This window comes from Rhamphochromis longiceps, linkage group LG4, assembly GCF_057381845.1.
Source record: "Rhamphochromis longiceps isolate RC_006_pf linkage group LG4, R_longiceps_female_GT1.1, whole genome shotgun sequence".
Taxonomy (NCBI): Eukaryota; Metazoa; Chordata; class Actinopteri; order Cichliformes; family Cichlidae; genus Rhamphochromis; species Rhamphochromis longiceps.
This window is the reverse complement of record NC_140560.1, coordinates 22,046,849-22,074,848: the sequence shown is the minus strand read 5'-3', so window position 1 is coordinate 22,074,848 and position 28,000 is coordinate 22,046,849. Positions and strand designations below refer to the sequence as shown.

Here is a 28,000-nt window from a genome sequence, read left to right as displayed (position 1 = left end):
TTTATTTTTGAAAATGATTTTTGCATTTATTTTTTTGTGAAATAGTTAAAAAATAATTCAAAATTGTTTGTCTGCAGCACTTGTGTAGCATTTACTATGATGAGATGTCACATTTACTGTGTCCTCTGAACAGTTTGATAAAAGCCAACCATGATGTAACTGACTCATAGCTGGATGAATCCTTGGATGAGGGTGATCATGCTCCCTCTGAGTAATTGGACTTGCATGCCCCACTAGTGTATGCATTTGACACAAAACTACTGCACACTTTGTATTCTGAGTGGTATGTATGTATGTATGTATGTATGGTTGTATGATTTACATTAAGCATATTATTCTAGTGGGAAATAACCTAAAAAAATAATCAGGTTTGTACTGGCAGGTAAAGGCAGCAGTGCTGGTGTGTGAAGAGCCTCTGACCAACTGTATTCAAGCCTTTGCCAGTGACCTTTAAAACGTCACTTATGATGAAAAAGCTCTGCTTTTTTATGATAGGCTGGGGCCGATGACGACTGCGGATGGTGTGAAATGCATTTGTATTTTCAAATGCAGCCATGCTCCAACTTTTCTTTCACTATTTTGAATATGAAATCTACGCCCAGGCTTTTTTGGATTGAAAAACCCATTTAAATTTCCGGAAGCAGCAATAAATTTGTGGATTGGTCTGGGAGCTGTGAAGTCAAGTAGGACGCAAACGATCGGGTAGTTGTAGGAAGCGCGACATGTGCGGGCTACAAATTAAACCGCACGCATTGTTAGTCTAGCGCGAGCTTTTACTTTGAAAATTCGAACCGGAAGTGTATTTTTTCCGCTGTAGAAACCGCAGCAGTCAGACATGTAGCGTGCCCTGTCGGAAAACAAGGATACAAACAGGACTTACAGTTAATAACAACAGAGCCGGATCTGGGAGAAAGGAGGCGAGACAGCGCCGGTACGTCCCGCTCGGCCCCTGCCTGCCCGGTGTGATGGCTGTCCGGTGTGGGCTGTAGACTCCTGCGGCGGGACTGACGGTGAGAGCTCAGCTGCTTTAGCCCCCTTCCCCTCTCGCTCCGCTTCTCTACAATTTGCTTGTTATTCATTCATTTCTGCCGCTGGAACAGGTGTGTGCCAAAGCGCCGAGGAGGACGCTTTTCTCCGGTACGAGCCCGAAGTGTTTTTGTCTCCCGGCAACTTTTAAGTTGCATGCAAACGCGGACGGCTTTAAAACACCAGCCAAGCAGTCGGATTTCGGCCATGGCTCAGCTGAGCTAAAGTAAAATATTTATGTTCAAGGTGCTACAGAGTGAGGCTCAGGCCACAGTAAAAACTCGTAAGGGCCTGCGTGTAAATAGGCTTGTCCATCCTCGCCTCCGCTGTCAGGCGGATGCTGCCTGTCAGGACTGTATTGATAGCTGATGGACATCACGGCACGCCTCTGCTGCACAGGCTGCCCCACCGCAGTCAGGGCAGGGATCAAACCACCCCCAGGCACCCTTTTATGTCCTCAGAAACGCGTTGACCCACGTCACGGGTGCACGTCTAATCTGTATAACCTGAGCGCATCGTAATTAAGTCAAGTTTCTCAAAGTGCTCCCTATGTGTGGGACCTGTTAGAGACAAGTTATAGTTTGTGGTCTGTTTCTGTTGCAAAATGAGATGGATACATGTTATCACTTCATATTTAATAAAATAAAATTAAAAAAGGTGAATCATCTTTTCAATTCTATCTATAAAAAAGCTACTTATCTTTGTCCTGTTTGTACTGCAAGTTATCAACACCATATCTGAAAAAACTTAATATTGGTTTACACTTAAGTCATTTTAACATGTAAAACACCAAAAAGAAAAAATGAGAGAACTATGCTGTGTTTATAACCATTTCCCACTGAGTCACCTGTAACATTTTATCATAACTCGCTGACTTCAGAAGAATCTTGTTTCTCAGCCTTCCTTTTTTCCACCTGCCTTAGGCATTAATATACAGTGGTGATGAAATAGGAGTGTTAAGTATTGGCTCCTTCATTCATATGTCACAATGTGACAACTTAATTAATGTAGCCCAGAGGTGAGAATTTGAGATCGTGGAAGCTTGTTGCTTTCTACATTTTCAGCTCAGCTTCAGTCTTGCAAAGTTTCATGTTCACATTAAGAGTTTCAATCTTTCTGGCAGGTGATCCGTTAAAAGTTTGCGAAAAATGTGCATCATTCTGTCTGTCACAGCAGGACTAGACTGAGGCGAACATGGTGTTTCAGTCTTGAGCATGTGAGCGGTTTGATAAAACTGAAAGGTCAGAGAAGAGAGGGAATGTGCGCGCACGCCAAGGCGTTGACAGCATAAAGATGAAGGGGGAAGGAAAGAGTGAGAGGACGCTGTCCAGCCTGATTGAGAAGATGACCCGGTTCACCCTGTAATCGCATACAGACCAAAATAACTACACAGTAGCAGGGATTTCACAAAAGAATCATTTTTACGGTCTAGCCCTCTTATTATTTGAATAATGGTCAGTTTGCATGTTTTATGTGCATGGATCAGAGTATGCAGAAATACAACTATTCTTTTTCTTCATTTACTGCTAGTCTGAAGTATTTATGTATATTCACTCATAGGCTACTGTATTAGCTGTACTTTCCGAGTAGTGGTTAGAACCCCCTTCCCCCTTAAGAATTGCCTTCATTCTTTGTGGCACAGATTCAAAAAGGGTGCTGGAAACATTCCTCATAGATTTTGGTCTATATTGACATGACAGCATCACACAAATCTTTTTTGGCTCACATCCATGATGTAAATCTCCTGTTCCACCACATCCCAAAGGTGCTCTGTTGGATTGAATCTGGTGACTGTGGAGGATTGCCAAGAAAATATCCCTACACCACAACACCACCATCACGTGACCTGCGAATGGATCCATGATTTTTATGTTGTTTACCCTTCAAATGTGGCAGCAGAAATTGAGACTCATCAGACCAGGCAATGTTTTCCAATATTCTGTTGTCCACTGTTGGTGATCCTGTGTGGACTGTAGCCTCAGTTTCCTGTTATTAGCTGATAGGTGGTGTCGACTTCTGCAGCCCATCTGTTTCAGTGTTTGAGGTGTTGTGGATTCATTGATGCTGTTCTGCAAACCTTTGTTTCATCAAAGAGACATTTTTACGCAGACAAATGCCGCTCACTGGTTATTTTTTTCCTCAACCCTTCTCTGTAAACACTAGAGATGGTTGTGTGGGAAAATCCCAGGAGATCAGCAGTTTCTAAAATGCTCAGAACGGCCGTCTGGCACCAACAACCATGCAATGAGCATTTGTCTCTATTCTGATGCTCAGTTTGAACTAGAGCAGGGCGATATGGCCAAAAATATTTATCACGATATATATTTGAAAATTTGCGATAACGATATAACTGACAATATAATTGATGGGAGACAAAATACAACTCCACAACTTTACTAGCGCAAAAAAAGCAGCTGTTTTTTATGTGCATTAAAGCTATATAAAAATTTAACAGTGCAAATGCAAATTTCTTGCTGAAAGTTTAATCCAAGGGCATTTCCAGTAGAAATGGGCAGATGTATCCTGAGCATAACCATGTATAATATCCACTGAAGTTAAAAAGAGGTGCTTTGCAACATTAAACTGCATTGTGCCAAATAAAAAAGTCAAATACGTATTTTTCGGACCATAAGGTGCATGGGATTATAAGGCACATTAAGCGAAACAAAGCAGTCAGATAAATCAAACTTTATTCAACTCATACTTCTTGCTTCCTCCACTTCTGTACCATTGATTCCTTAATGCTGTATTCTATCACAGCTGCTCTATTCCCATGTTGTTGCAGTATATTAATGACTAACCTTGTATTGTGGCTGGATTATCTCAGACTGAAGTTTGGTCCGTTTATAGCATGCTGCCATGCGATTGCATTTGTCTCTAACCATCAGGAACCCTCACGTTTATCGAGTGGAAAAGTGTTAGCATTCATCCTGCATCTTCACTGTTTTTACTATGCTAACATAGCTGTGTCGCTAGCGATCACGTAGCACATCATTATATACCAGCTAGCCCAACTTCAGTAACCCTACAAACGTCACTGCTGTTTAGTTTCCTGTCTTCATTTATGTTGGAAGTGATAGCAGAGCTGTACGTTTTAATTTTTTCAGAAATCTCTCAGTCAGAACATGCTATATCATGCTTAGGTAGCTAGTGAAACTAGCGAGCTAACTTCCTGCTAACTTCTAACTCCGTTAAATGTAATAAATTCTGTTTTCATGGATGCTTGGATGTTAAACTTAATTGTTACACCTGGTAAAGCAGCAGTGCTGATCATTTTATTAAAGGTGAAATCATTTAGACAGTTTTTAACTCTCAATATGATATGCCACAGTTGTTCGTTTGACTTTGGGACCCGGCCGCTTGCATGTTCTACAAAAAAATGTCCTTTGGTGGGTATCTGACAGACAAACACCAAACCAGTTCAACATCACTGAAGTTGCACCATTTTTACAAACCAATTCTGGTTCATCCATTGCACTCAACGATCCGCTTCCCCCCTTCTCATTCTCCGTTGCCGCCATGCTTTTTGGAACAAAGGCACTGCGCATGCGCGTTTTACCCATATTCTATCGCGATATTTTATTTTCTTATCGTTGCCTAACATTATACCGGTATTACCGTGAAGGGTATAATATGGCCCAGCCCAAGTTTGAACTTCAGCAGGCTATCTTGACCATGTCTTTGTGCCTGAATGCTGTCATGTGATTGGCTGATCAGACATTTGTATTAAGCAGCTGAACCGTTGTACTTAATGAAATGGCAGGTGAGTGCACAATAGATTGTCTTATGACGGGTTCAGTAGCAGACTAATCTTGTGCCAAATTCAACAAAATGTTAATGTGTTAATCTACTAATTAATCTACTAAATTAAAAACAGTGATGAGCAAAACTAGTAAAATGGGACTAAGCCTAAGATTACTGACATCTGCAAGAAACCACAGACACTTTCTAACCCCCACCCCCCAAAAAAGTGGTCCTGCACCGGATTTCGTGCCAGTAGCTTTCCTGTCTGGGGCCTGGCATCAGGAAGTGGGGTGGCTTCTTAATCAAGCAGAGGTAAACATGCCCTCTGAGGAAAAAGCAGGGAACATTCCTCAGATAGTGAGGAGTACATGCCGGGGTGTTCAGCCTGCAAGAGAACAAGGTTACACACTTGCATTGGATTCAAAGATACAGGCACAGCTAAGATAAATAAAAGTTATCATTGCATTCTGCAGTTCTTTGATGTCAATGAAGAGAAGTTAAATGCAAAAGTAAGGCTTTAATTAGTTTTCTTTGAGTCTGCAAACTAAGATCCCCTTTAAACCTTATCATTGACGAAAGCCTTCAACAACACGCTGAAGCAGAAGCTTCAAAAGAGCCCTGTTACATCTAACTTGACATCGCACAAAGCTTTCTTTCTAAAGCAGACAAGTTAAACACTGCTGGTGTGACAAGCTGATCCCAATTCATTGCTGGCATTGATGTCATCTGCTGGCTACTGATAACTGCCCTGAATTTCACACAGATGGAGTAAAGTGTGTTTGCGCACGTCTTTCTCTCCGTGTGTGTACACACAACGGCATATGTGTGTGCTGTTTGCAAAAGGTGGGACACCCTCGGCTACACAGTAGTACAGTATGCAGAAGGTGGTAATGTGTTTGGGAGCGCAGGTGCATGGCAGAGAAAATGTGGGATGGGGAAGTGCTGAACAAGTACGGCGGGGAGAGGGGATCCTTGTAGGGCTGGGCGTTGCAGTAAGGACACTGCAGTAAATACTAGCACACGTGTGACAGAGGATCAGTGCAGCTCTTAAACCAATTTGTGCTGCACCTTCTGTCAAATATTTACCTTACTGAAATTATACTTTTAATTTTTCCTTTATATCCTCCCCTTCACCTGATGACTTTTTCTACTCCCTAATCTCTCATATTCAGAGGATGGGCGCAGTGTCCTGGTGCCTGAGGAGATGTCTTTGGGTCGGCTCCTACGGCGTGCCTCCTCCAAGGCCTCCGACCTCCTGACCTTTAACCCTGGGGCGGGGGGCTCATCGTTACGCTCGGGACTGGATGGCGAGATTATCTTCTCCAAAAATAATGTTTGCGTGCACCCCGCGGAGCCCCTGCCTGGCCTGGCTGAGCACCACCCAGGTTAGACTGAACCAAGTGTTTCTTCTTCTAAACTTTTCAACTTGACAAATACAACAGAAGAAAATACATAAATGTGCTGCAAGTAGCCAAGACAGTAATACAGTTGTTTATAGAGGTCATGATGAAAAAGTGAAAATGGCTGAGACACTTGTTAAGTGTTTTGTACCCTTTTAATTTGCTCAAGTCAGCTATTTGTCCCCAGCTGTTACTTAGACTTTTTTGCAGGGTATTACTGACTTTGCAGTGCATTTGTCTGTTTGATTGTGTTGTATTTGCAGCGCATGCATTACATTACATTGTGTTTTATCTATCTGTAGCTGGCATGGAAGTGCTTTTTACACCTCGGCGCTGGCAGCCACCACAACCGGAGGTGTTATACTTTGGGGGATGTGTGTTCATTCCAACTTGTGAATGTGATATCTCTTTGGCGGTTTGGCACAACTGGTCAAAGTGCAAAGACGGTCAATGTGACATGCCTCGTTCTTCAGAACATGTTATTTGAGAAACTCCAGGAGATTACACTACTGTGCAAAAGTCTTGATTTACCCTTCATTTCTTTTTATTTTGCTAAAAAATGGGAAATGGGTGCAGCAATTTACAGTATATATAAGGCAAACACAGCAGTTAAAAGTCAATATTTAGTGTCACGGCACAGCGTGAACTCTTAGCAATCTCTCTTGTAATTTCTTTAAGCAGTCTTCAGGAATAGCTCTCCAGGCTTCTTGAAGGATATTCAAAGCTCTTCTCTGAATGTTGGATGCCTTTTGTTCCTCTATCTGTCAAGATGATCCCACACTGAGGTCTGGGGTCTGGGTTGGCCAGTCCGTGGCTAATGTTCCACTCTGTGTTTTTTCTATCCCTGTAAGCTTTTAACGTATTGGCCGTGTATTTTGGGAACGCTGTCATACTGAAAAATAAAGCAGGTGCCACGTCAGACATCTTTCAGATACTTATGGTGGATGAAAATCTGAAGGTATTTTTCTGTACCTCAGTTTTGACAAAATCCCCAACACGGGCTGAAATGCAGCACCAAACCATGACAGTCTCCATCATATTTTACAGATGGGTCTAGACACTGTTATCCCTCTCTCCCGACCTCCTCCTTAGATATTGACAAGTTCTCAGCCTTCTTTTTCTTCTTAACAGCCACCCTGACAAAGCTTCTGTGAACAGTTCATTGATCAGCTGAATAGGATGTGACTTTCAGACACTCTCCAGCTATAAATTATAGCTGGAATTATACTAATTAATAAAAATTATAATAATTCACTAAAAGGACTAGATGTCCTTTTGCTGAATTATTATAATTATTATTTTTTTGTTAACGCCTGACACTTCTTCTCTTGTCTCTTCCTCAAATGTTTTCACCTCATGGCTCTGTAGAAATCACTTTGTTGGTGCAAACATTTCACACTCGTCCAACTGTCTTATCTTTGGCTACCTTTGGTTAGGTGCCGTTTTGTATGTCTGAGTAACTCCCAGGTCAGTGTTAAGTGGCTTAACCAACAAAAGTGTTCCCCTGGTATAATTGAAAATATATTCAGAAAGCCTGAAAAGCTACTGCTCAAGACCATGTAAAAAAAAAAAAAAGTCTGGCTCTTTAGAAGCAAAATGTAAAGAAATGAGGGGTGCAAAGCACTGTATGTGAATGCAAAAAGCACAAATTGGATTGAAGTATGAACTCAACAGTCAAAGGTCAAGGTCACTTTGACCTAATAAAACGTGTTTGTGACCACAACTCAACAATCCACATGCCAGCGATGATAGAATTTCACACCAGTGTCAAATATGTAGAAATGATCTAGTGATAACCTTTGGATTTGAATAGATGGAATATAAATTTGCCTGTTTGGGGAAAGTGTTCAACTGTGAAGCAAGCGATGTCACACTCTTTTAGCTATCATGCATTTAGATATAGAAGAAACACAAGGGAATATAAAAAGACAAACATGAAAACCATAAAACGATAAATGAAGAAGAAAATGTGAGACGACGTTTTAAAAATATAAAAAGAGCAGTAAATTTAATTGAGTAAAAAGGCACTTGATTTAATATAAACCTATATAAACCTCACTGATACTGCTGCTAATCCAAAAGAGCACACTTTTGCTTTGAAATCAAGGTTAAAATAGCTAGAGTTATACTTCTAACCTCTATCTAAAAGGTAAGATTAAAGGGGCTCTAAACCATGTGACATTTATAGCTGTGTCCGATAAGCTGCTGTAAACTTCATTCAGGTTTTTATTGTACTGCCTCATAAATTCAAACAAGAGCTGTTCCTCTGTTTTATGAAGCCTTTGGTCGTTAGTTGAATTGCTTTACCTTTGTCTACTTGCCTTATTCATACATGTAAAGACCGTACACGGCTAGTGGAGTGGTTTTGAATACGTGTTGTCTTTTTTCCTGGCATATATGAGCAACACTTCCTCTGTCATCATCATCTCCCTGTTCTCGAGTTACGTGTTTGTTTTAAATTGGCTGCTATATATAAAATGCTTCACAAGCTCTTCTTACATTCCCAAATTACCTCCACCATAATTAGTCATAACACGATCAAGGTTTTGTTGCCCTCTGCAGGCTACCTCTGTGTCCATGTGGAGAAGGATGAGAGCCTGGGCACCACTCTTATCCTGACCTGGGTCCCCAACTCCCGCATCCAGAGGCAGGATGAAGAGGCGCTGCGATACATCACTCCGGAGAGCTCGCCTGTACGCAGGAACGCCCGCCGCAGAGGCAGACGGTACAAGAACGTGTTACTTAAAATGTGTCTCTGGGTTGTTTATGCGGTGCTGATATCTCGATCAGCACCACACAGTAGTGGGAAGCAGTTTTCAGTAAAGCATGAACTGAAATACTCTCAAGGAACTCAATTTATAAACATCCTTTCCAGACCTCACTCCCGTCCCCCAGCAGCCCAGGAGGAAGACGAGGATGAGGAGAGGAACATTACGAGCAGCACCTCCACAGAGAGCCACAGCCTGGTGGTCGAGGCTGGAGCCGATCCGTCCTCACACCAGCAGCAGCTCCCCTCAGGTGGGGAGGAAGGCGACGAGGGCTCCTGTGAGCTGTCTGATGAAGTGAGCCGGGACAGCACTATGGGTTCGGACTCGGACACCTTCTCCTCTCCCTTCTGCTTGTCCCCCGTTAGTGAGGCCCTCTGTGAAAGCAGTGGCTCCGTTTTCCTGGACAACGAGAGCAGGTCAGTGAGAGGATTGAAAGTCGCCTTATTAATAATAGAATAGAATAAATTTATTGCCCACATTAGTGGAAAATTTGGCTCACCAAGTCACAAATCAATTAATAATAAAAAGACTGACAATTATGAGCAAATGTTGCATTTGGCACAAATTATCTTTTATACAGCTTTTTAGTAGCTAGAGGCAACTTATAACCTTGTCCTGAATAAAGACAATAATCTTTATTATTAGTTATACATAGGAGAGTTTAAACTGTTTAATTTTGTATGTTTTTTTTCCCCTTCAAGGTTGAGTAAAAATAATAATTATTAAAAAATATTATTATTATTATTATTATTATTATTATTATTATTATTATTATTATTATTATTATTACGAAAACACACTAATTGGTCAGGTCACTTTTTTCCTTCTTATATATATATATATATATATATATATATATTAGGGGTGCAACGATATTCGTATCGATATTGAACCGTTCGATACAGTGCTTTCGGTTCGGTACGCATATGTATCGAACAATACAACATTTGTAATTTATTTTATCAACTTTCCTTCTGACGATGCTGTCTGTGTTGAGCGCTCAGTGAATCTGCGTTCGACTACTCCGCCTAGGCTGCACTGTCAGCGCAGATCACTGAGCACTCAACACAGACAGCATAGTCAGAAGGAAGAGCGCAGGGCAAGCTAGCAAGACACATGGACCTCCCCCACCCTCATTCAGATCTGGCGTTTGGAATTATTTTGGTTTTCATGTGACGTATGACCCTGAAGGTAAGCGAGTCATGGACTAAAGTAAAACAGTATGTTGGATGTGCCATGCAATGCTCAATTACATGGGTGGGAACTAGTGTGTTAGCGCAGTTAGCTCGTTAACGTGTTGGCCGTCTAGCCCCACACACGGGGCGATCGGCGGTAGCTCGTTAACGGAGATTTGCCGTGTTGTGGCGTTAAGGTCATTTCAACGAGATTAACCTGAAAGCACTAGTGGGAACACGACGAATATGACTGCACATTTACGCAGACATCATCCTAGTGCAAAGACCAAAACAACAAGCATGCTACTAACTTTAGCGGAGTCATTTAGACAGCTGTTAGCACATGATTCTCCTTATGCTGCTGAGAATATAGCCCAGAAGAAGCGGATAGTATAGCTTTTATTTTGGAAAGAGACATTTCTCTGTAATAAACTCTCTTTTCCAAAGATGAGTGATTCCTCAATCAGATACAGGGCTTGCAATATCGCTAGCCCGACGTCCTGGAGCTAGCGATTTTTTTCAGTCGGGCTACCAAAATCTATCTCTGCCCTGCCCGTCAGGCTATTGTAGGAAGGAAAAATATGTGTCAATGCTTTTGCATTCTTTCAGAAATGTAGCTGGGTAATTATGTCATTGGCATCGGTGAGCCACTGTCAATATGTGACATATTGCAATCGCGTTTGAATTTGCGCTTGTTTTTTTGCTTTCACTTTGCAATCGCGCAAACTGTGTATAGAGAGCGACAGCACTGATCTGTGAGTGATGATAATTTGTGCACCAATTCCTCTGACATCGTCTTATTAATCGTTAGCTTACTATGCAAACATGACAAGTGAAATCTCCTGCAGCTTAAACATGTGAGAGGTTGATCGCGCAGAGAATCGCTGAGCTTATGTGAGTCCGTGTGTAAAAGCATTTCAGTTCTGCTGAGCCAAATAAGACAGGTCAGTGCGTGTGTAAAAGCAGCAGGATATATATTTGACTACGATGACCTGGATGACTGAGAACCTTCACAGACAGATATATATTTTAGTTCTGCTGAGCCAAATAAGACAGGTCAGGGTGAAGAAGTGACAGCCAAAGAAAAGCTTACCACAAAACGGAGAAGTTATGACAAATCAGACTATAAGGCAAAAAGAAAGTGCCGCTTTATGGTTTCATGGACAAAAGAATTTCTGTGGCTGCAATATGACGAGCTATATAACCAGGGCTGCACATAAGTGGTCCGCAGGTGCGCATTCGCTGTCAAAATAAAAAACGCGCACAAGGGTTAGGGTTAAATTTAAAAACTGTACTTTTGAGTTAAAATATATTTATAATTTTAATAAATGACAAATTAAAAAGGCATGAACATTTTTTTTGTATCGAAAAAATATCGAACCGTGACACCAAAGTATCGAACCGACCCGAACCGTGAATTTTGTGTATCGTTGCACCCCTAATATATATATATATATATATATATATATATATATATATATATATAAATAAATTTTAAGCACAATGCAACACTAAATCCTTCAGTGCGTGCAAACTCAGTTTTAAAATTATTCAAATTTAATTATTTGTTGGGGTTTTTTGGGGTTTTTTTGAGGGATGGTGTGACTTAGCATTTTACATATTGTTTTGTGTTTGTATTTGTTATCATAAAAATAAAGACACTGTGTGAAAACTACAGTAACTGACCCGTTGTTTTCCAGGTTCTCAAGTTTATTTAACAAACAAAGAAAGGTGAAGCTAAACCGTTTACACTTCTGTTTCATACAGCAGGGTTCATACACACATCTCTGTTGACTGGATAACACTTCTAACCAGTCACCAAACAGGAACTAACACATTCAAAGCCTGTTATGCGCAGTTTTAAGAAAATATAATCAAAAACTTTGGACAGCTTTTTTCAGACTGAGCCTGCCACGTGTTTAGGAACTAACTTATGGGAAGGGTTATTTTGGGTTATTTTTGCATACGTTTAAAGATCATGGAAGTGTTGTGTGAGTAGATTGTGTTATAAATATTATGAGATTGTGTGTGTTTCTTTTAAAAGCGAATGAGGCTATATTAGTGGGCTGTTCCTACATTCCTCGAGGTATTCAGTGGTACTCCAAAGTAAATTTATAGTAAATATTTCATTCTATTTAATATCAGCTAAGTTGCTCCATAAAGTCAAAATGATTGATTTCTTTCCTTTTCTTGTTGTGGCTTCGAATAACATAATGTTAAATTTTCCCTTACTGTAATTTTTTGTGTTATTTTTATTCACAAATTGTTTTTTTTAGTTGCCCTAAGCTACCAGAAGGTGGAGCCAAAAAGAAAAGAATTGATTGCATGTGAGCTGGTTTACAGTTTGAAGCCACAAGGTGGCTCACTGCACTACAGCTAAATGTCCCGAGCGACCTGAAAGCAGGTAGATGACTTCAGCAGGAACCATGAAATGTTATCAGGCTTCACAATTTCAATTTTTATTTAAATTGGCCTTCGATCTAAATGCTGTGTAATGTCACAGAGGTCTTTAAATAAGTCTCCAAATCCTAAAAAAACAAACAAAAATAAAGCAAGCCAAACCACAATCCCTCCACACACTGTTCTGTAGTCAGGGGAGCCATCTGTACAGTAATTGCGTTGCTGTTCAGACCTCGCGGTCGTGTGATTTTATGATTCCCTTCGCGGATGTTTCCTCACGCAGCTATGTGGCCTGATATGTTGCCCAGAAATGTGTAAGCCTGTGTCAGTGTCCCCCCCCCCCCCCCCCACCGCCCCACCCCCACCAAAAAAGGAAAAAAAAAGCGAGAGAGTGAGACAGTGTGACTTTAAGTGTTTTTAGCCACTTTTTCACATTCGCTGTAAGTGCAGTCAGTGTGTGACTTGGCATTGCTCTTTGCTTCACAGCTTCTAACCTTTACTCCGTCCCTCTCTTCATCCAAAACTCTCTGCCTCACTTGCTGTTGGTGTCTCTTCACAGCTCTCTGGCACTGTATCCATCTTTTCCTCTGCCTGTTATTTTTTTCCCCCCTCCTTCTTTTTCTTCTTCTTTTGGATTCTCCTCTGTTCTCCATATCTGTCAACTCCTCCCACTTTTCTCATTATTATTATTTCACATCTCTTCCTTTTGCATATTCTCGAGTTGTTGTATCGTTTGGTGTTGTCCACCTCTCAAATACTTCGGCCCACCACCACCACCCCCTTTCCCCTTCCCCTTCCTAAAGTCTGTGTGAAGCCCTTTGATTCTCAGTGCTCCCAGGGTTGTTGTGCTGGGCTGAATGTCAGCTCTCTGGATTAGAGGACTGAAGAGAGCAGAGCAGCAGCCAAAACCCTGGAACCCACTCAATCTCTCTTTCTCTCTCTCTTGCTTTAATTGACACTGTTAAGGGGCCAGGAACTGGAAACATGTCACTTGGAATCATTCAAAGAGAAAGCTCTGCGAATGAGAGTGAGAGCGGATGAAAAGGGGGGGCAGAAAGAGGAGAGCGGTGGGAGAGGGCAAAAAAGAGGGAGAGAGAGAAATCTGCAGCAATCTCTGTCGAGCTTCTTAACAAGTTTCTTTAAAGTTTAACATTAGTTTATGATGCTGTCAATGCGTACTGCCTTCTTGGGGCTGCACTTTGTGGAACGTTTAGTATATGATTATGTCTAAGAACAGTGGTTTTTTACTGTGACGCCTGAAAACGTTTGCAACCATTTGTTACGTATATTTGGTCTGGCAGTTGCGATCTTAGTTTTTCCTTGTTTTTCCAGTTTTCCATGTTTAAATATTTTTTCAACTACCTAATTGTTATGTAAGGGGGAAAAAATCGGTAAACAGGATTTTTTTTTTCAGCAGAAATATTTCTTTCTTCTTTATCTGTTGGTTTATAATCAAATTAAAGTACATTTAATATGGACAAAAGAGTGTCCAGAGTGCAGAAAGTGCCTTTGAGGGATTATTTCCGAAAAGGATAAGATGATGCTGGATGTTTTTTCTCCTTTTCTAAAACTTCAAATTGTACTGACCACTTTTCAGTGTGCGCCCACACCGCCCCCTTCATCTGAGCCCTCCCTTAAACTCCCTGTTCTCTCCAGGGATTAGCTAGAGGACCTGGGAGTCTCTGTAGGCCTGTTCACTGCGTGGTGGTTCTCAGGGTGACCTGGCAGCACTTTCCCCCGGAGTAAAGCCTTATGTGTGTGGAGGGAAGCATTACACAGGGCCTCAGGGCAGTTTGATCTCACCCTGGCCTGGTGGGACATGATGGTTACAGCAGTCTCACTCAAGCAAAACAGCTTGTTTATATAATGTACACTGTGCAGAATTTATGGCGTGACTGCTGCCTACTTTTGCTCCCTAATATAAATGAATAGAATCGAGCTCTAAACACTGACAGATGTTGTTAATCACTTCTTGAGTTTACGCTTGAACGCAGCACAGTGAATGACCCATGCTCAGATTTCAGAAATCAAGTGCTTTTTCACTCTGACCTTTGTTACTTTTTTTTTTTTGTCTGTGTGGCGAAATATACAAAAAGATTTTAATGTATGAGTCTTAAGCATGCAGGAAAGAGAGAAGGAAATGTCAGCTGTAAATGGGCTTATGGGCCTTCACAGTCACTTAACAAAAAAAAAGGGGAAACACAGTTGTCCGTTAAAAGATCTCCTTCATAGTTCACATTGCCTAACTCTCTTACCAGAACTCTCTGCGCCTCTCTCCCCGTCTCGTAGTCTTCCACAGTCTGGTTTGTGGCATGATACATGAGACAGAGAGCAGTAAATCACCAGATAGCATAAGGAAACAGTGCAGCTTGGATTGATCAGCCTTGTTATTTTTCCATCTGCTAACAGGCAAATTATTAGCAAGACATGATTGATTCGGGGCGTAAAAGGCTCAGCCGGCCTCCCTCGTGATCAAAGAAGCCAATGTGTCAGCTGATGCGAGCAGAGTGGAAAAAATATATACATTTTTACAAATTGATATTCTTCTCTTACTAAATTTTGATCGTGAATGACCTCTTCTTGGCTGTATTGTTAAAAAATATATTTCTGATGCATATATATATATGTGTGTGTGTGTGTAGGATTTATAGCAAGTCATAATCAGGCAACTTAATTTACACGTGTGCTTCTCAAATGTCGCCGGGTTTAATGCATTTCTGTTTCTCAGCGTTAGCAGGTCTGGAGACGTGTTTGCGAGTGCATTTTGGTCATTAGCTATGGTCCATTCTTGAGCGTCTGTGTGTGTGTGTCTACATGTGTGTACGTTAGAGAGAACACGCCAGCCAGCGAGCAGTTTGGCTGGCGTGTGGTTTGCTGCGGTGCGCAGTGCGTGTTTGTGTTGGCCACGTACATATTTTGGCATTGTCGCATGCATGTTTCTCTGCACACACGTGTGATTATAATGTGTGTGTTCTTGTGTGTCTCCTCGTGCAGCAGAGGAGCCTTCAGCTCAGGTTTCAGTGCCGGGAACAACATGCTTGCCATGAGGGAATGACAGGGGAAATTGGACAGCGGACAGTGTGATTTGTGTGTGTACAGATTTCCTTGTGTGTTTGTGCATGTGTGTGTTTCTGTCCTCTGACGCCTCCATGCATTCCTCCTATTCTCAGCCTCTTGGTGAAAAACATATTGAGACATAAAACAACAGGGAAGAGCTGAGCCGAGGAGTGTCTCCACCAACGGCCTCTGACTTTGTGATATTCACTGTCAATGCTTCACGTTGAAAAACACAACTTTCTATCTGAATGTGAGGTTAAAGAAGCAAAGAGAGAGAAACTACATTTAAAGACTCCCTATTGTGATGTAAAGGGGAAAATACTTGAATTAAACAAACCCCCAAATTCTGATTCCAAAATCTTTTTTCTTTTTTTTTTTTAAATTTATTTGTTTTCCAGGGAGCTGTGCGAGGAATCCATGAACCACTCGGCCAGCTCTGCTTCAAGTTTGGACAGCCATGCCCCCTCTGAGAGCAGCAGCCAGTCGCAGGGCATGCGGTGGGAGGAGCAGCAGAAGCTCCTAGCTCTGGAGCAATTGTGTGGAGTTTTCAGGGTCGACCTGGGTCACATGAGGTCGTTGAGACTCTTCTTCAGGTCAGTCGGAGAGTGCAAAAGGTCGGAGAAAGGTCGCGAGGGGTCACTTTGCTGCGCTACTGCGTAATGTTTCACTCTCTCTCACAGGCTCTTTGTTCGCTGCGTGAGGTTCTTTATTACTACAGTAGTTATTGACTTTATCATTCACCATTGTGTTGTTGCAGTGACGAGGCCTGCACTAGTGGCCAGCTGGTGATAGCTAGCAGAGAAAGCCAATATAAGATCCTCCACTTTCATCATGCTGGCCTGGACAAGCTGGCTGAGGTGTTCCAGCAGTGGAAGTGCTGCAGAGAAACTCAGCTCAAAGACCAGGTCGGGTTACAGCCCAAATTCCCAGTTTGGCTTCTAGTTTTATTGGAAAAGGAAGCATTTTTTTTAACAGTTTTTATTCAGTTGTAGTGTCCTCGCCAATGTGTTTCTCCCCTTTGGTCTCATTTAACATCAGGTGTCAGATGAGAAGTCTTGCATGCAGTTTTCCATCCAGAGGCCCACCCTGCCATCGGCCGAGACTCACCCAGAAGAGAGGCTTTATCGAAGGCTGGATGTCACCACTTGGCTACGTCACCTCAACCAGAACGGACAGGTGGAGGAGGAGTATAAGCTGCGCAAGGTATGTATGCAGGTGTGAACACAAGCAGGCTATTATAATTCTGAGGAATCAGTCAGAACGTAATCAATCAGCTAATATGTTAAGCTCAGTCATACCTATCCATACTGTAAGCATCACATTTTCTGGTAGCACATGCTTCGGAAAGTCATTTTGAAACTCAGCCCTACACTGAAGTTTCAGTTTGAATCAGCACTCCCAGGTTGTAAATGATGAGAGGATTGGTCTTGGCCACTGTCCCCCTGTGACTCATTTCAGTCTTCTTTGATTGACTCAGTTTAAACTTTACCATATTGTTGAAAATGACTCAGAGGCCGTTAGACTCAGACCAAAACATTTCCTCAGTAAATGCACAAGTGCAGGAATTGCAAAAGAGGACTGTTCTTGCTGGACCTGCTGACAAAGCAGTGTTTGTTTTTTTGTTCCCCCCCCCCCCCCCCCCCCCCCCCGTTAACATTACAGAAGTTTCAGTTTTGCAACATTTTGCAGCACTTGATAAACAAGCCTAGTGAGGTGATAGTTGCATTGCAGGCTGTGCCGCACTGTCTGCATGCCTTGTTTGCATAAAGTATGGTTTGCTCTCATAGTTATCAGTTTTGGCCCCTGCTTGCCCTTTGAACGCAGAGAACACACTCCCTCTGTGCTCACCTCTACACTCTTTTTACCAGGCCATCTTTTTCGGTGGTATCGACCCATCCATTCGTGGTGAGGTGTGGCCCTTCCTGCTGCACTACTACAGCTATGACTCCTCTTCCCAAGAAAGGGAAGATTGGAGACTGCAAAAGCGTAGCCAGTACCATGACATCCAGCAGAGGAGGTATGTTTGTGGAAGTACAGTGTTAACATCATGAAGTCTTTTTAAAAGTATTAAAAAAAAAGAAAAAGCTTGTATTGAGAGACATCTGTATGCTTCACTCTCTGAAACACAGATAAACTATCATGTGGCTGCAGTGTCTGCTGCCAAATGCTCAGTCAGTCAAACATTAAACCATATGTGAGCCTATTGTGGCTTTTCATCGCAGGCGCTCAGCAATCAATAGGCGCAATCAGGAAAGTGTTAAGGGGAGGTGCTGGGTGTGAAATAAAAGGTCTCTTGAGAAAAAAACATGTCAGCGCTTATCAGATCATACTGTCTTGTCGGATGGAAAAAATAAAACAAAAACAAAAAAACAGAACACAGCTTCGGTATGCACGGCCAACCACACGCACATGTCACACACACATGAGCACGTTCCCCAGTCTTCATTTGCCTCCAGCCTGCCATCAAAAAGGTTAAGTGTACACATATTTTCACACATTGTGCCCCTCTGTCTGTAATGAATATGATAATTGGACAGGTTTCATGTGTATGGCCTATTAACATTTTGAGTGCTTGAGAAGGTCTTATTGAAGTCAGGTAATTAGAGTCCTTGTTCTGACTGTGATGTGGATTCCTGTAAAGAGCCTTTGAGTAGAGCCAGCCTCCGAGGCCACTAGTTGATCATTAGGAGCAAAGAGACATGTCTTTTCATTCTGTGTCACCCTCAGATGTGATAACTACCTGGCCGTCAATGGAAATGGGGCAGCAATAACAAGTAAAGCAAAACTAACCAGACTGACACTAGATTATTGTGATTACTGTGTATGACTGTGTACGTGACAAATAGAATTTGAATTTGAAATGTGAGCGCACAACAAGAAAATATGCGAAACTAACAGAGGAATGTGAACATACATTAAGCATACCAGTAGTTGTCCTTTTTCTTATCCCTATCATTTAAAAAACATTTCAAGCTGTTGTCATAATTTTTTTTTGTTTGCAGCTTTTATTACATGATATATATTGAATAAGAAAATGTCCTCTGGCTAACTTGAAGATAAATTGTTTTATTTCATTTTTTTTAGAGCTTATAAGTATAAGTATACTATACTATAAATAAAAGTTATTTTAATTTTTTAAAGTGGTCTTGAGCAATAGCTCTCCAGGCTTTTCTGAAGACTTTTCAGAGGTTTTCTTTGGACATTTTTTGGACTTTTTGGCTGCTTTTTCAGTCATTTTCACTCTAGTCCTTCTACCTGATGATTTTTGTAGGAGATTTTTTGTTAAGCCACTGAACTCTGACTTCTGAACCATTCAAGGATTAAAAACGGGTGACTAACTCAAGGGATGAACCAGTTTAGGGTCTATACACACAGACAACTTGGCAAAGAACCAATTTTAAATTGTATCTGTAGGTTAGCTATTTTTAAATTAAGACTGCTCAACTTTTAAAAGAAAATGGAGCAGATCTGTCCTCAAATTACAAATAACAAAACAAAACAATAAAAACACATTTAAAAGATCTTACCTATACTGCTACAATGAGAAGCCTTTGGCCTTTAATCACAGTCTAGTTATTGGATACCAAATAATCCAGTTGATAAGGCTTCTGAACTTTTATACTTACCATACATATGTCAAATTTAACTTGCTGCTTCTCACTTGTGGCATGACAGGAATCATGTCAATCGCATTTCTGGTCTAACCTGAATAATGTCCGGCAGATGATATCATCCGATTAGGTTTCTTTTTAAAGCAGATAAAGGTTTCATTGTTTTCAGTTCCTGCTTGAAGAACGTTTAAAAAAATATATCAATGCCATCAAGATTAAAATTAAAAATAGTTCATTATTGGTTTAAGAAAGTTGTTAAGAGCCAGGTTTTCTTGTAGTTTTTAAAGGGGTCTTGAGCAATAGTCTTTGGACATTTTTTTTTACTCATTCGTCCAGTCTTTGTATAGTATATGACCGCTTTCAGAGTAATGTTGTTTGTTGATTAAGCCACTTAACAAAGACCTGTGAAACATTGAAGCATATAAAAGAGACCTAATTCAGGGGATGAACCAGTCTACACATAAAAGACAACTTGGAAGAGAAGCAACATTAAATTGTATCTTTAGGCACTTTGTTACTTGCAGCCTGCCACAAAAAACACACAATTTATTTCTTTAGTTAAAATTTGAAAAATCTGAAGAGAGCGTTTGATCCACCATGAATTGCCACGTGGAAAGAGTCTCAAAGTCTCCACGACTGCATCCCACACACAGTGCGATGGAGTTGGTCATGGATTGGCCTCCCCAGAGCCTGGAGGTCAACATTATTGAAGCAGTGTGGGATTATCTTAACAGAGAACAGAACAAAAGGCAACGAACATCCAAAGAAGAGCTTTGACTGTCCTTCAAGAAACCTGGAGAAGTGTTCCTGAAGACTACTTAAACACAATACACAAAAACGTGCCTAAGAGAGTTCAGGCTGTGCTCAATAAAGGTGGTCACACCAAATACTGACTTTCAAGGTTGTTAGACTCATGCAAACCAGAATTGTTTTTGCCTTATATCCTGTATTTCCATGTATGTTTGCACATTTTTCAATAAATTGCTGCACCTATGTCCCATCTTTGCAAAATATATAGAAACGAGGGATAGATTAAGACTTTTTTTCCCTCAAAAAAAGTCTCACCTCAGAAAAGTCACATAAAAATACAGATTTTTGCCTCATTCAATTATAACTATCTATGTTCTTATTGTCTAGGCTTATGAACTACAAAGTGATGAAAACAATTCAAATTTCAAGTCAAAGAGAAGTAGAAGGGTCCAAGGACACGAACACAACAAAAACTAAACAGTTGCGTGGCATTGCATCAGGTGTGCGCTCATTATTCCTGGTGGGGCTTCATGGAAAACAAACAGTGTTAATTAAATCCCCTCTGCTTGTTAGGACTTGAGTACATTAGTGCCACACTCAGAGTACATTGCTAATATAGTTGCTAACATCTACAGGGAAGGATAGGGGGAGTTTTATGGTTGTGGTATTATTCTCAGTGGAACACTTGATTGTAAAATACCCTGCCAGGCCCACTGTTTACACACCCCTGGATTTTTTGTTCATTTCTAGCTAAGTGTTAGTGTTACACCTGAGTCACATTTGCATCAACGATCACTTGATAACCCTTCATTTTGTGATTCTAATTACCAAGCATTTCCTAAGAGACTGTGCAGTGAAAAACTTTTTTTTTAACGCCACCGCTTTAACAGCTTTATTAACTGCTGCAACTTTAAGTTTGCCTTTTCTTTCGCTTAATATTTCTGTTGCTTTCTGGTGTTTATATGAATTTTTCTCAGGTTGTCCATGAGCCCGGAGGAGCACAGTGAGTTCTGGAGAAAGGTCCAGTTCACGGTGGATAAAGACGTGGTGAGAACGGACCGCAGCAACCACTTTTTTAGAGGCGAGAACAACCCGAATGTGGAGATCATGAGGTCAGACCACCATCTTTTTCTCATTTTTCCCATCCACTTTAAATTTCTATCTGTCACCTTCTCCCAGTCCAGCCTTATCGTTCCTCAGCCCAACGCACAGGCGTACCTATTCATTTCATATTCTGAACCCTGAGGGAACGGCAAATGAGTTTCATGCTTTATTGACTCTGACTAAGCCGTCTGAGCACTTTTGATGCATACTCAGAGCTAATAGCTTTCCAAACGAGGAGCAAGAGGATTTAAATAGCATATTAGTTTAGTGACTCTCATCAAGGCTCCTGGTATTTGTCCTGGCATTATGTCTCATATTGTATGTGAGCTGGGGTGATACCAGCACTGCACATGTCCAGATAGAGAGCACTCATCTCATAAGTTAGCTCACAGCTATTACTGATATGTCAAATAGACATTTGTCTGGATCATTTAGTCTAAGCAGAGAGACCGGCATCCTCATATTGCAGTCTCCGTCTCCACAAATTCAGTCTTTGTTTTTAATTTAGTGCTCAAACAACAGAAACTATCTTTAGCCTGTTTCCTTTGTTTATGCAGTACTTACTAAGGTCTGAAAACAGCAAAGGAAGTTTTCTCAAAATTGGTAACCATGCAAGAAAAAGGGAAAAAAAAACCTGAGATGTGTTTGGGTGGGACTATACATTTGGTTTGGCAGGACTGTGTAGAGGCTGTATTGGAGACTGTGAAAGGGGTTTATGTTTATGGTTCTACTGTGGCCACTTACAGCGCTTTTTTTTGAGATGCTGAGATGTTATGACACCACTAAGATGTTCGTGGTTGTTGTCGCCTCAGGCGGATTCTGCTCAACTATGCAGTGTTTAATCCTGACATGGGCTACTGCCAGGGCATGTCTGACCTGGTGGCCCCGCTGCTCACTGAGATCCAGGATGAAAGCGACACCTTCTGGTGCTTTGTCGGCCTCATGGAGAACACCATCTTCATCAGCTCCCCGCGGGACGAAGACATGGAGAGGCAGCTGGTAGGCAGTTTCTCTGTGCGTCTTTTGTGAGTTGTACGAATGTCTGAATTGATTCTGCAGCGACGCTTTACACCACAGCTTTCTGACACTTCAGCTTCAAGTTGTCTCTAACAATTTCTGTAACTTAGACATTTATATCTATTTTCTTGACCAGATGCAAGTGGCTAGATTAAGCTTTCTTTGTTCATTCTTTAAACAACTCTTTCAGTTTTCTGATGAATCACATTGTACAAAGCTACTTTGATCTACTCCCTTATTCATAAGTCATCACCACAGTTGTTGGTGCTGCATATTTGATGCCGAATGCCCTTCCTGATGCAATCCTCAAGGGATTTGTCTCTCCTCCTGGGATCTTTTTGCTTGTTAGGTGACTGTATAAATCATTACGCTATAGAGCCACTATGCAGTATAAAACTCTGACTCTGTGATGTCAGTGAGGGTAGATATCCCTAATATGGTCATCCCAGCCACACAGCTCCACAGCCTGCTGTTCAAACTTTGAGTTTATGAAGGGCAGCCAATCATAAAGTTGGCTTAAATAGAAGGAGAAATAAGCTTAAACAGCTCTATGATCCTGCTTCCAGATGTACCTGCGGGAGCTGCTGCGCCTCATGCTGCCACGTTTTCACCAGCACCTGACCAGGCTCGGGGAGGACGGCCTCCAACTCCTCTTCTGCCATCGCTGGATCCTGCTCTGCTTTAAGAGAGAGTTCCCCGACACCGAGGCCCTGCGCATGTGGGAGGCGTGCTGGGCACACTACCAGGTCAGGTCAAAGTCCGAACGGCTCCTTTGCATACACAAGTTTGAAAGAAAAACTTTGCATATACTACGCTGCATGTTACTCCTTTAATGCTTCCCACTGCAGGCTTCTGTAATCCTGCCTTTAAAACCTGTAATTGCTCTTCAAGGGGTTTAATGGTTTTGTTTATTTTTGGGTTTTGATTCCCAGAGATTACAGTGACCCCTAATAGCATATTAGCTTAAAAAACAAATTGTAAAAAGTAAAAATACTGTGTTTAAAAAAAAAAAAAAAAAAAGTCATTTGGCTTATCTTGAATCGATCTACCCAGTGCATATTTTCCCACCCTTTCTGTATTTTATCAGAGTTAGTCATGCCTGTGTAGTGCGTAGTGAGAAAGAGGTTAACACCTCTCCTCAAATATCAGCCTCACTGCTTCGTGCCATCTGCTCAAACTCTCTTCTAGATGTTCTGATCTGAAGCTACAGGTGGTGATAGAAGAGATATGAGAGTGAAACCTTGGTTTAGACAGTTGAGTGTCACATACCAGATGGGCTAAAAGCAAGAATTTCTGATTGATATCTGATTTTTCTGTGAAAGGGAAGAATCGTGTAATATTGGGTCACACAATATTTATCTCGACAGTTCTTGCTAAACGAAATGTTTGGGGTTAGTCCAAAAATAGATTTTTCATGAAAAATGTTTTGCTTTTCTTAAAGAATTTATTGCTTTCTTAATGATAAAAGGACAGGTAAAATGTAAAAGTCTGGCTATTCCACCAGGAGGTGAAAACAGACCTATAATAAAGGCATGGGGGAAGATATTTTAAAGTGTTATGGACAACTGAACAAATACTATTGCACATCAATAGCTCATTGTGTACAGTAGATTTAATAAAGGCCTTATTTAATTTCGTATTGAAAATCATGGTAATTTTTGGGCTTTTAATGATTTATTTGAACCTGCATCCACACAGGGTCAAACGTAAATATACACTCACTTAAATCTTTTAATAAATGGTCCTGAAGGTTCTACAGTGTCTTTGAACTTGCCAAATCATATCAACTTTTCATTAGTGATCATGATTGGCTACAGCTGGTAGTTTCTGGTAGACACCTCCCATTGGATTAACCAACGCTCAGAACAATGAGAAGGTTCGAGGAACTCAGTGATCATCTAGATTTACACAAGTTACAGACAGTTATACGTAAGGACAAGTTATTCTGATCTTACACCACTCTGGTGGCATATATTCCACAAAGTTGCTGGAATTAACCACTCAAATCAGCAGCTAGATGGTTGTAACTTGGATACAACTGGGTGTTTCAACAGGATAATTATCCCAAACACACAAGAAAACTGGTTTTTAAATGGATAAACCAGGCTAACATTAAGCTTCTGAAATGGCTTTCACAAAGCCTCGACCTCAACGCTATTAAAAATCTATTTACTATACTTAAAACTCTGGTCTATGCCAGTAAACCAAACAATTTAAACGAACTCTGCCAATTCTGCCGGGAAGGGGGTCAAATATCCAACCATAATCATGCCAGAAAATTATGCCAGAAACTTGTTGATGGCTACCAAAAGCATCTGATAGAGTTGCAACTTGTTAACGGACATTTGAGCAAATATTAGTGAGCGTAGATGTATCCTTATCCTAGACGTGTCCTTAACGTTGTTCCTTATAACAAAGGCATGAATAAATGCAAAGCACTTACTGAAATTTAAATTTGCATTAGTAACATAACTGACTGTACACCACAGAAGCTGATAATATGCATATTTTCCTTCTACCTTTCACTTCTTTGCTGATCTCCTCCTCTTTAGACGGACTACTTCCACCTGTTCCTGTGTGTGGCCATCATTGTTCTCTACGGGGAGGATGTGACAGAGCAGCAGCTCGCTACTGACCAGATGTTGCTGCACTTCAGCAATCTCTCCATGCACATGAACGGAGAGCTGGTTCTGCGCAAGGTATCACAGTAAAACCTTTTTTTTTTGGTTTTCATGCCTTTATGTTACCATTTCATCTCACTACTCCGCTTCCTTCATACCAAAAATAAAGGTTATCACGCAGCAATCTCCAAATATGAGAATAATCGGTTGTTTACGATCATCATAAGAATTCTTCGACAGACTGCTGCATTGCTACACATTTAAACCAAATCCAGTGCTGCTTGCATTAAGGCAGCCCTGCCCCAATGCTGCAGCAAAGCAACTGATGCACATTAAGTTGCCCACAGAGGCCTTGAGGTACTAAATGGGAGGCTGCCATGCCAAAGTGGAGGATTTATGATCTCCATCCCGGCTATTGTGTCCATGCCTGCTTCCTCATGTTTATGGATACTGTGTGTTACTACTGCAACCACAGGCAGCGAGTTCATGTTAGCATGCAGGTGGTGTAACTCCACAGCTTTGCTGCATGCGATGCGGACTTTGTAGCTTTAGGCAACATCACGCTTTCTGACCTTGAGAGTCTTTTGTTATCTTTTAGCCTGGAGTCGAGCCCATTGATTTATTTTGGTGTTTTAATGCGCTGTTTGATATCAGCATCGATCTGTGTTGCATTTATTGGCTCCGCATCGTGGCAAACTAGAACTCCTTTCCTCTCGTCCTGCTTTCCAGGCCCGCAGTCTACTCTACCAGTTCCGCCTGCTTCCCAGGATCCCGTGCAGCCTTCACGACCTCTGTAAACTGTGCGGCCCGGGGATGTGGGACAGCCGCTACATCCCCGCCGTGGAGTGTTCGGGTGAACATCCAGACTCGCAGAGCTGCCCCTATGGAGGCACCTCCACCCCCCAGCCCTCCTCACCCTCCCCGTCATCCACACCCTCACCGAACCTCACCCCGACACCTCCACCGGAGGGCAAGAGAGGCTCTAAAACTCGAGACATTTTCACCTTTCGGAAACAGACCTGAGGTGGAGGTTATGAGGTGCTTTTGCTTGTCACCGTGCAGCACCTGTCCCCTCCCCATCTCTCTCTTTCTCTGTGTCTCTCCATCGTCCATGCTTCTAGTTTTACACTCTTAAAAAGGATATTTTGCCACACATGGAGCAATGTAGAACACTGCCTTACCAGAATGTTGTTATTAACATTCATTTCACAAGACTCCGTGATGAGGATTCGCTGTTGGATAGATCAGAGGTCAAGAAGCTACTTTCCTCCAGGAGCAAAATGGACAATCACCAGCCTCTATGTTGGCTGGAGTTACTTTCAGGTTCTAGTCTGCCGCTGGCTTGGCTTTCTTCCAGGGGCTTCGTGGGTAGGGGGTCACATCAGGGTCCGAGGCAACTGGGCTAAATTCTTGCGGATGCTGACCCAGGGTCAAAACAAACTGGAGATTCATTCACAATAACTTGAACTTTACATTTTGAACACTGTTCCCATGTCCTGACAGTGGAATATTTGTCTGAGTATCAAGTTTATACATGCATATCTCAAGTCTGAGCAGGACATTTTTAACGTGAAACCTGATCCTTTGGTGTTAACAGAGAGGCGTTAACCTACATATGATGAATTTGAATGGATTAGCGGTCTGTTTAAGTTTTGTTTGATTTTTAAACAAAGTGAATGTTTTGCGTTTATATCAACAGTTACAAATATTTAGCAATATTATATCCTTGCATGAGCAGTTCTTTACATATAGAGGGCACAGCGTACAGTAATTGTTTTTAGAAAACGGTAAGAATGTGTTTACAGGACAAACACATCCTGAGGGCTTTCTTGTATTTCCTCATCAGATGATGGGAAAGAACCTTCTCGTAGTTTCTCCTGAGGAGCCGGAGAAAAACAACAACATTCTTCCTTCTGAGAAAGTCAGGCTGTCATGTTACCTGTTGAGTAATAGGATATTTATTTTTCTTCCCTTCCCGTTTTCACATTAGCATAAAAAAGCAAATAAAATGTATTTTCTGCTCGAGGTGTCGAATGGGTGTGACGCCAGAGAGAGCGCGGACGGCGGTTTTTATCCAGACAGGAAAAACTGATGACTTTCTCTCCTACTTGAAACTTCATCCTCGTCTGTGTTGAACCATGTTTAGACAGCCTTGTGAAAAATTATCAGCACAGTTTTTAGTCTGTTTTCCCCCCTTTCCTTCCAGAAGTCTTTCCACTTCACCTTAAAATGAATGACAACACTCAAGAATCAGTTCACATGAATGTATTTGTGTTTTTTTTGTTTTGTTTTTTTGCTTCGTCTCACTCGACAACAGAAGTGTTAAAATCTTTGATATATGTATGTGTGTGTGCGTGCGTGTGTGTGTGTGTGTGTGTGTGTGTGTGTGTGTGTGTGTGGAAACTCGATTGGCCGCTAACATCTGGTGAGTCACAGAATGCCCTACGACCAGATTAGCAGCAGCCACCCTGCAGAAAAAAACCTGGTAGATAAATTAGAAAGACAAGCCAGCCGCTTTAGCAGTTAGGCTTTGAGGAGGGATGCGTGCTGATCTTAAATCAGACTTAAAGGCAATCTCCACTTGGAAAACGTCCCTGAGACATTTTGAGCAACAGGCCTCTAAGTGAAAACATCTTTAAATTGTTGCTAAAACGCAACATTAAGATCTTCAATCGGGCTTTCTCCACCGCCCCCACACCGCCGCACTTCCCCCTTCTTTCGGTTCTCTGCATCTCTCAGCAAGCAGCCTCAGTAAATGACATATTAGTTATCATGTGCAGCTGTTTGCTGGAGATGCCCGCAGAGTTTTAAAGATGGGGAGGCTGCGGCGAAGTGAGCAAAGTCAGAAAAACGGAAAAGCAACGGTCGGCGCGAATGTGTGTGAAAGGGAGCTCATGAATTGTATTAGCATTGAAATCACATTTGTTTACACGGACACTGCAAGTCACAAGCTTGATTAATGAACACTCCGATTTCCAGGGGTGGTTGTTGTGAGTTGTGGTCACGAATGTACAGCTGTTAAGCTCTATGATATGTTGATGCATTATTGTACACGTCACAGGGAAAAAAGAGCCTATTCTTATCATTGGTATCATTGAAAATGACTGAAATAAAATGACACTAATGCTTTCATGAAGCACTTCTGAAAGATTGTTGTTGTTTTGCTGATTAAATAATATTTCAGTTTATTTCATTTTGAGGATAAATTGTTTTGATCTGGTAGAAAATAAAGCAGAAATGGGGTTTACTGCACTAGAGCCAGCATTTTTCTGTATAAAGATTAAAAAAATACTAAAATTTAGTATTTTTTTTATCTAATAAATAAAT

The 28,000-nt window shown here is 41.5% G+C and overlaps 1 protein-coding gene across 1 annotated transcript; it reads left to right on the top strand.

Annotated features, from left to right (window-relative positions):
* Positions 1-11: 11 nt before the first annotated feature.
* Positions 12-27,044, top strand: tbc1d16 (TBC1 domain family, member 16). The gene is made up of 13 exons (XM_085403810.1): positions 12-1,010; positions 5,943-6,155; positions 8,733-8,895; positions 9,046-9,354; positions 15,969-16,163; positions 16,328-16,475; positions 16,609-16,773; positions 17,439-17,587; positions 20,909-21,043; positions 21,848-22,034; positions 22,619-22,798; positions 24,605-24,751; positions 25,403-27,044. The coding sequence occupies exons 2-13, from the start codon at positions 5,975-5,977 to the stop codon at positions 25,694-25,696; spliced, it is 2,253 nt and encodes a 750-aa protein (XP_085259936.1). The 5' UTR covers positions 12-1,010; positions 5,943-5,974; the 3' UTR covers positions 25,697-27,044.
* Positions 27,045-28,000: the final 956 nt, after the last annotated feature.

Bases quoted from the DNA above. Each gene is read 5' to 3' on its own strand.
- tbc1d16 (XM_085403810.1), top strand. From the start codon at position 5,975: ATGTCTTTGGGTCGGCTCCTACGGCGTGCCTCCTCCAAGGCCTCCGAC. The intron at 21,044-21,847 runs GTCAGACCACCA...TTGTCGCCTCAG, and splicing joins CCGAATGTGGAGATCATGAG to GCGGATTCTGCTCAACTATG. The intron at 22,799-24,604 runs GTCAGGTCAAAG...CCTCCTCTTTAG, and splicing joins CGTGCTGGGCACACTACCAG to ACGGACTACTTCCACCTGTT.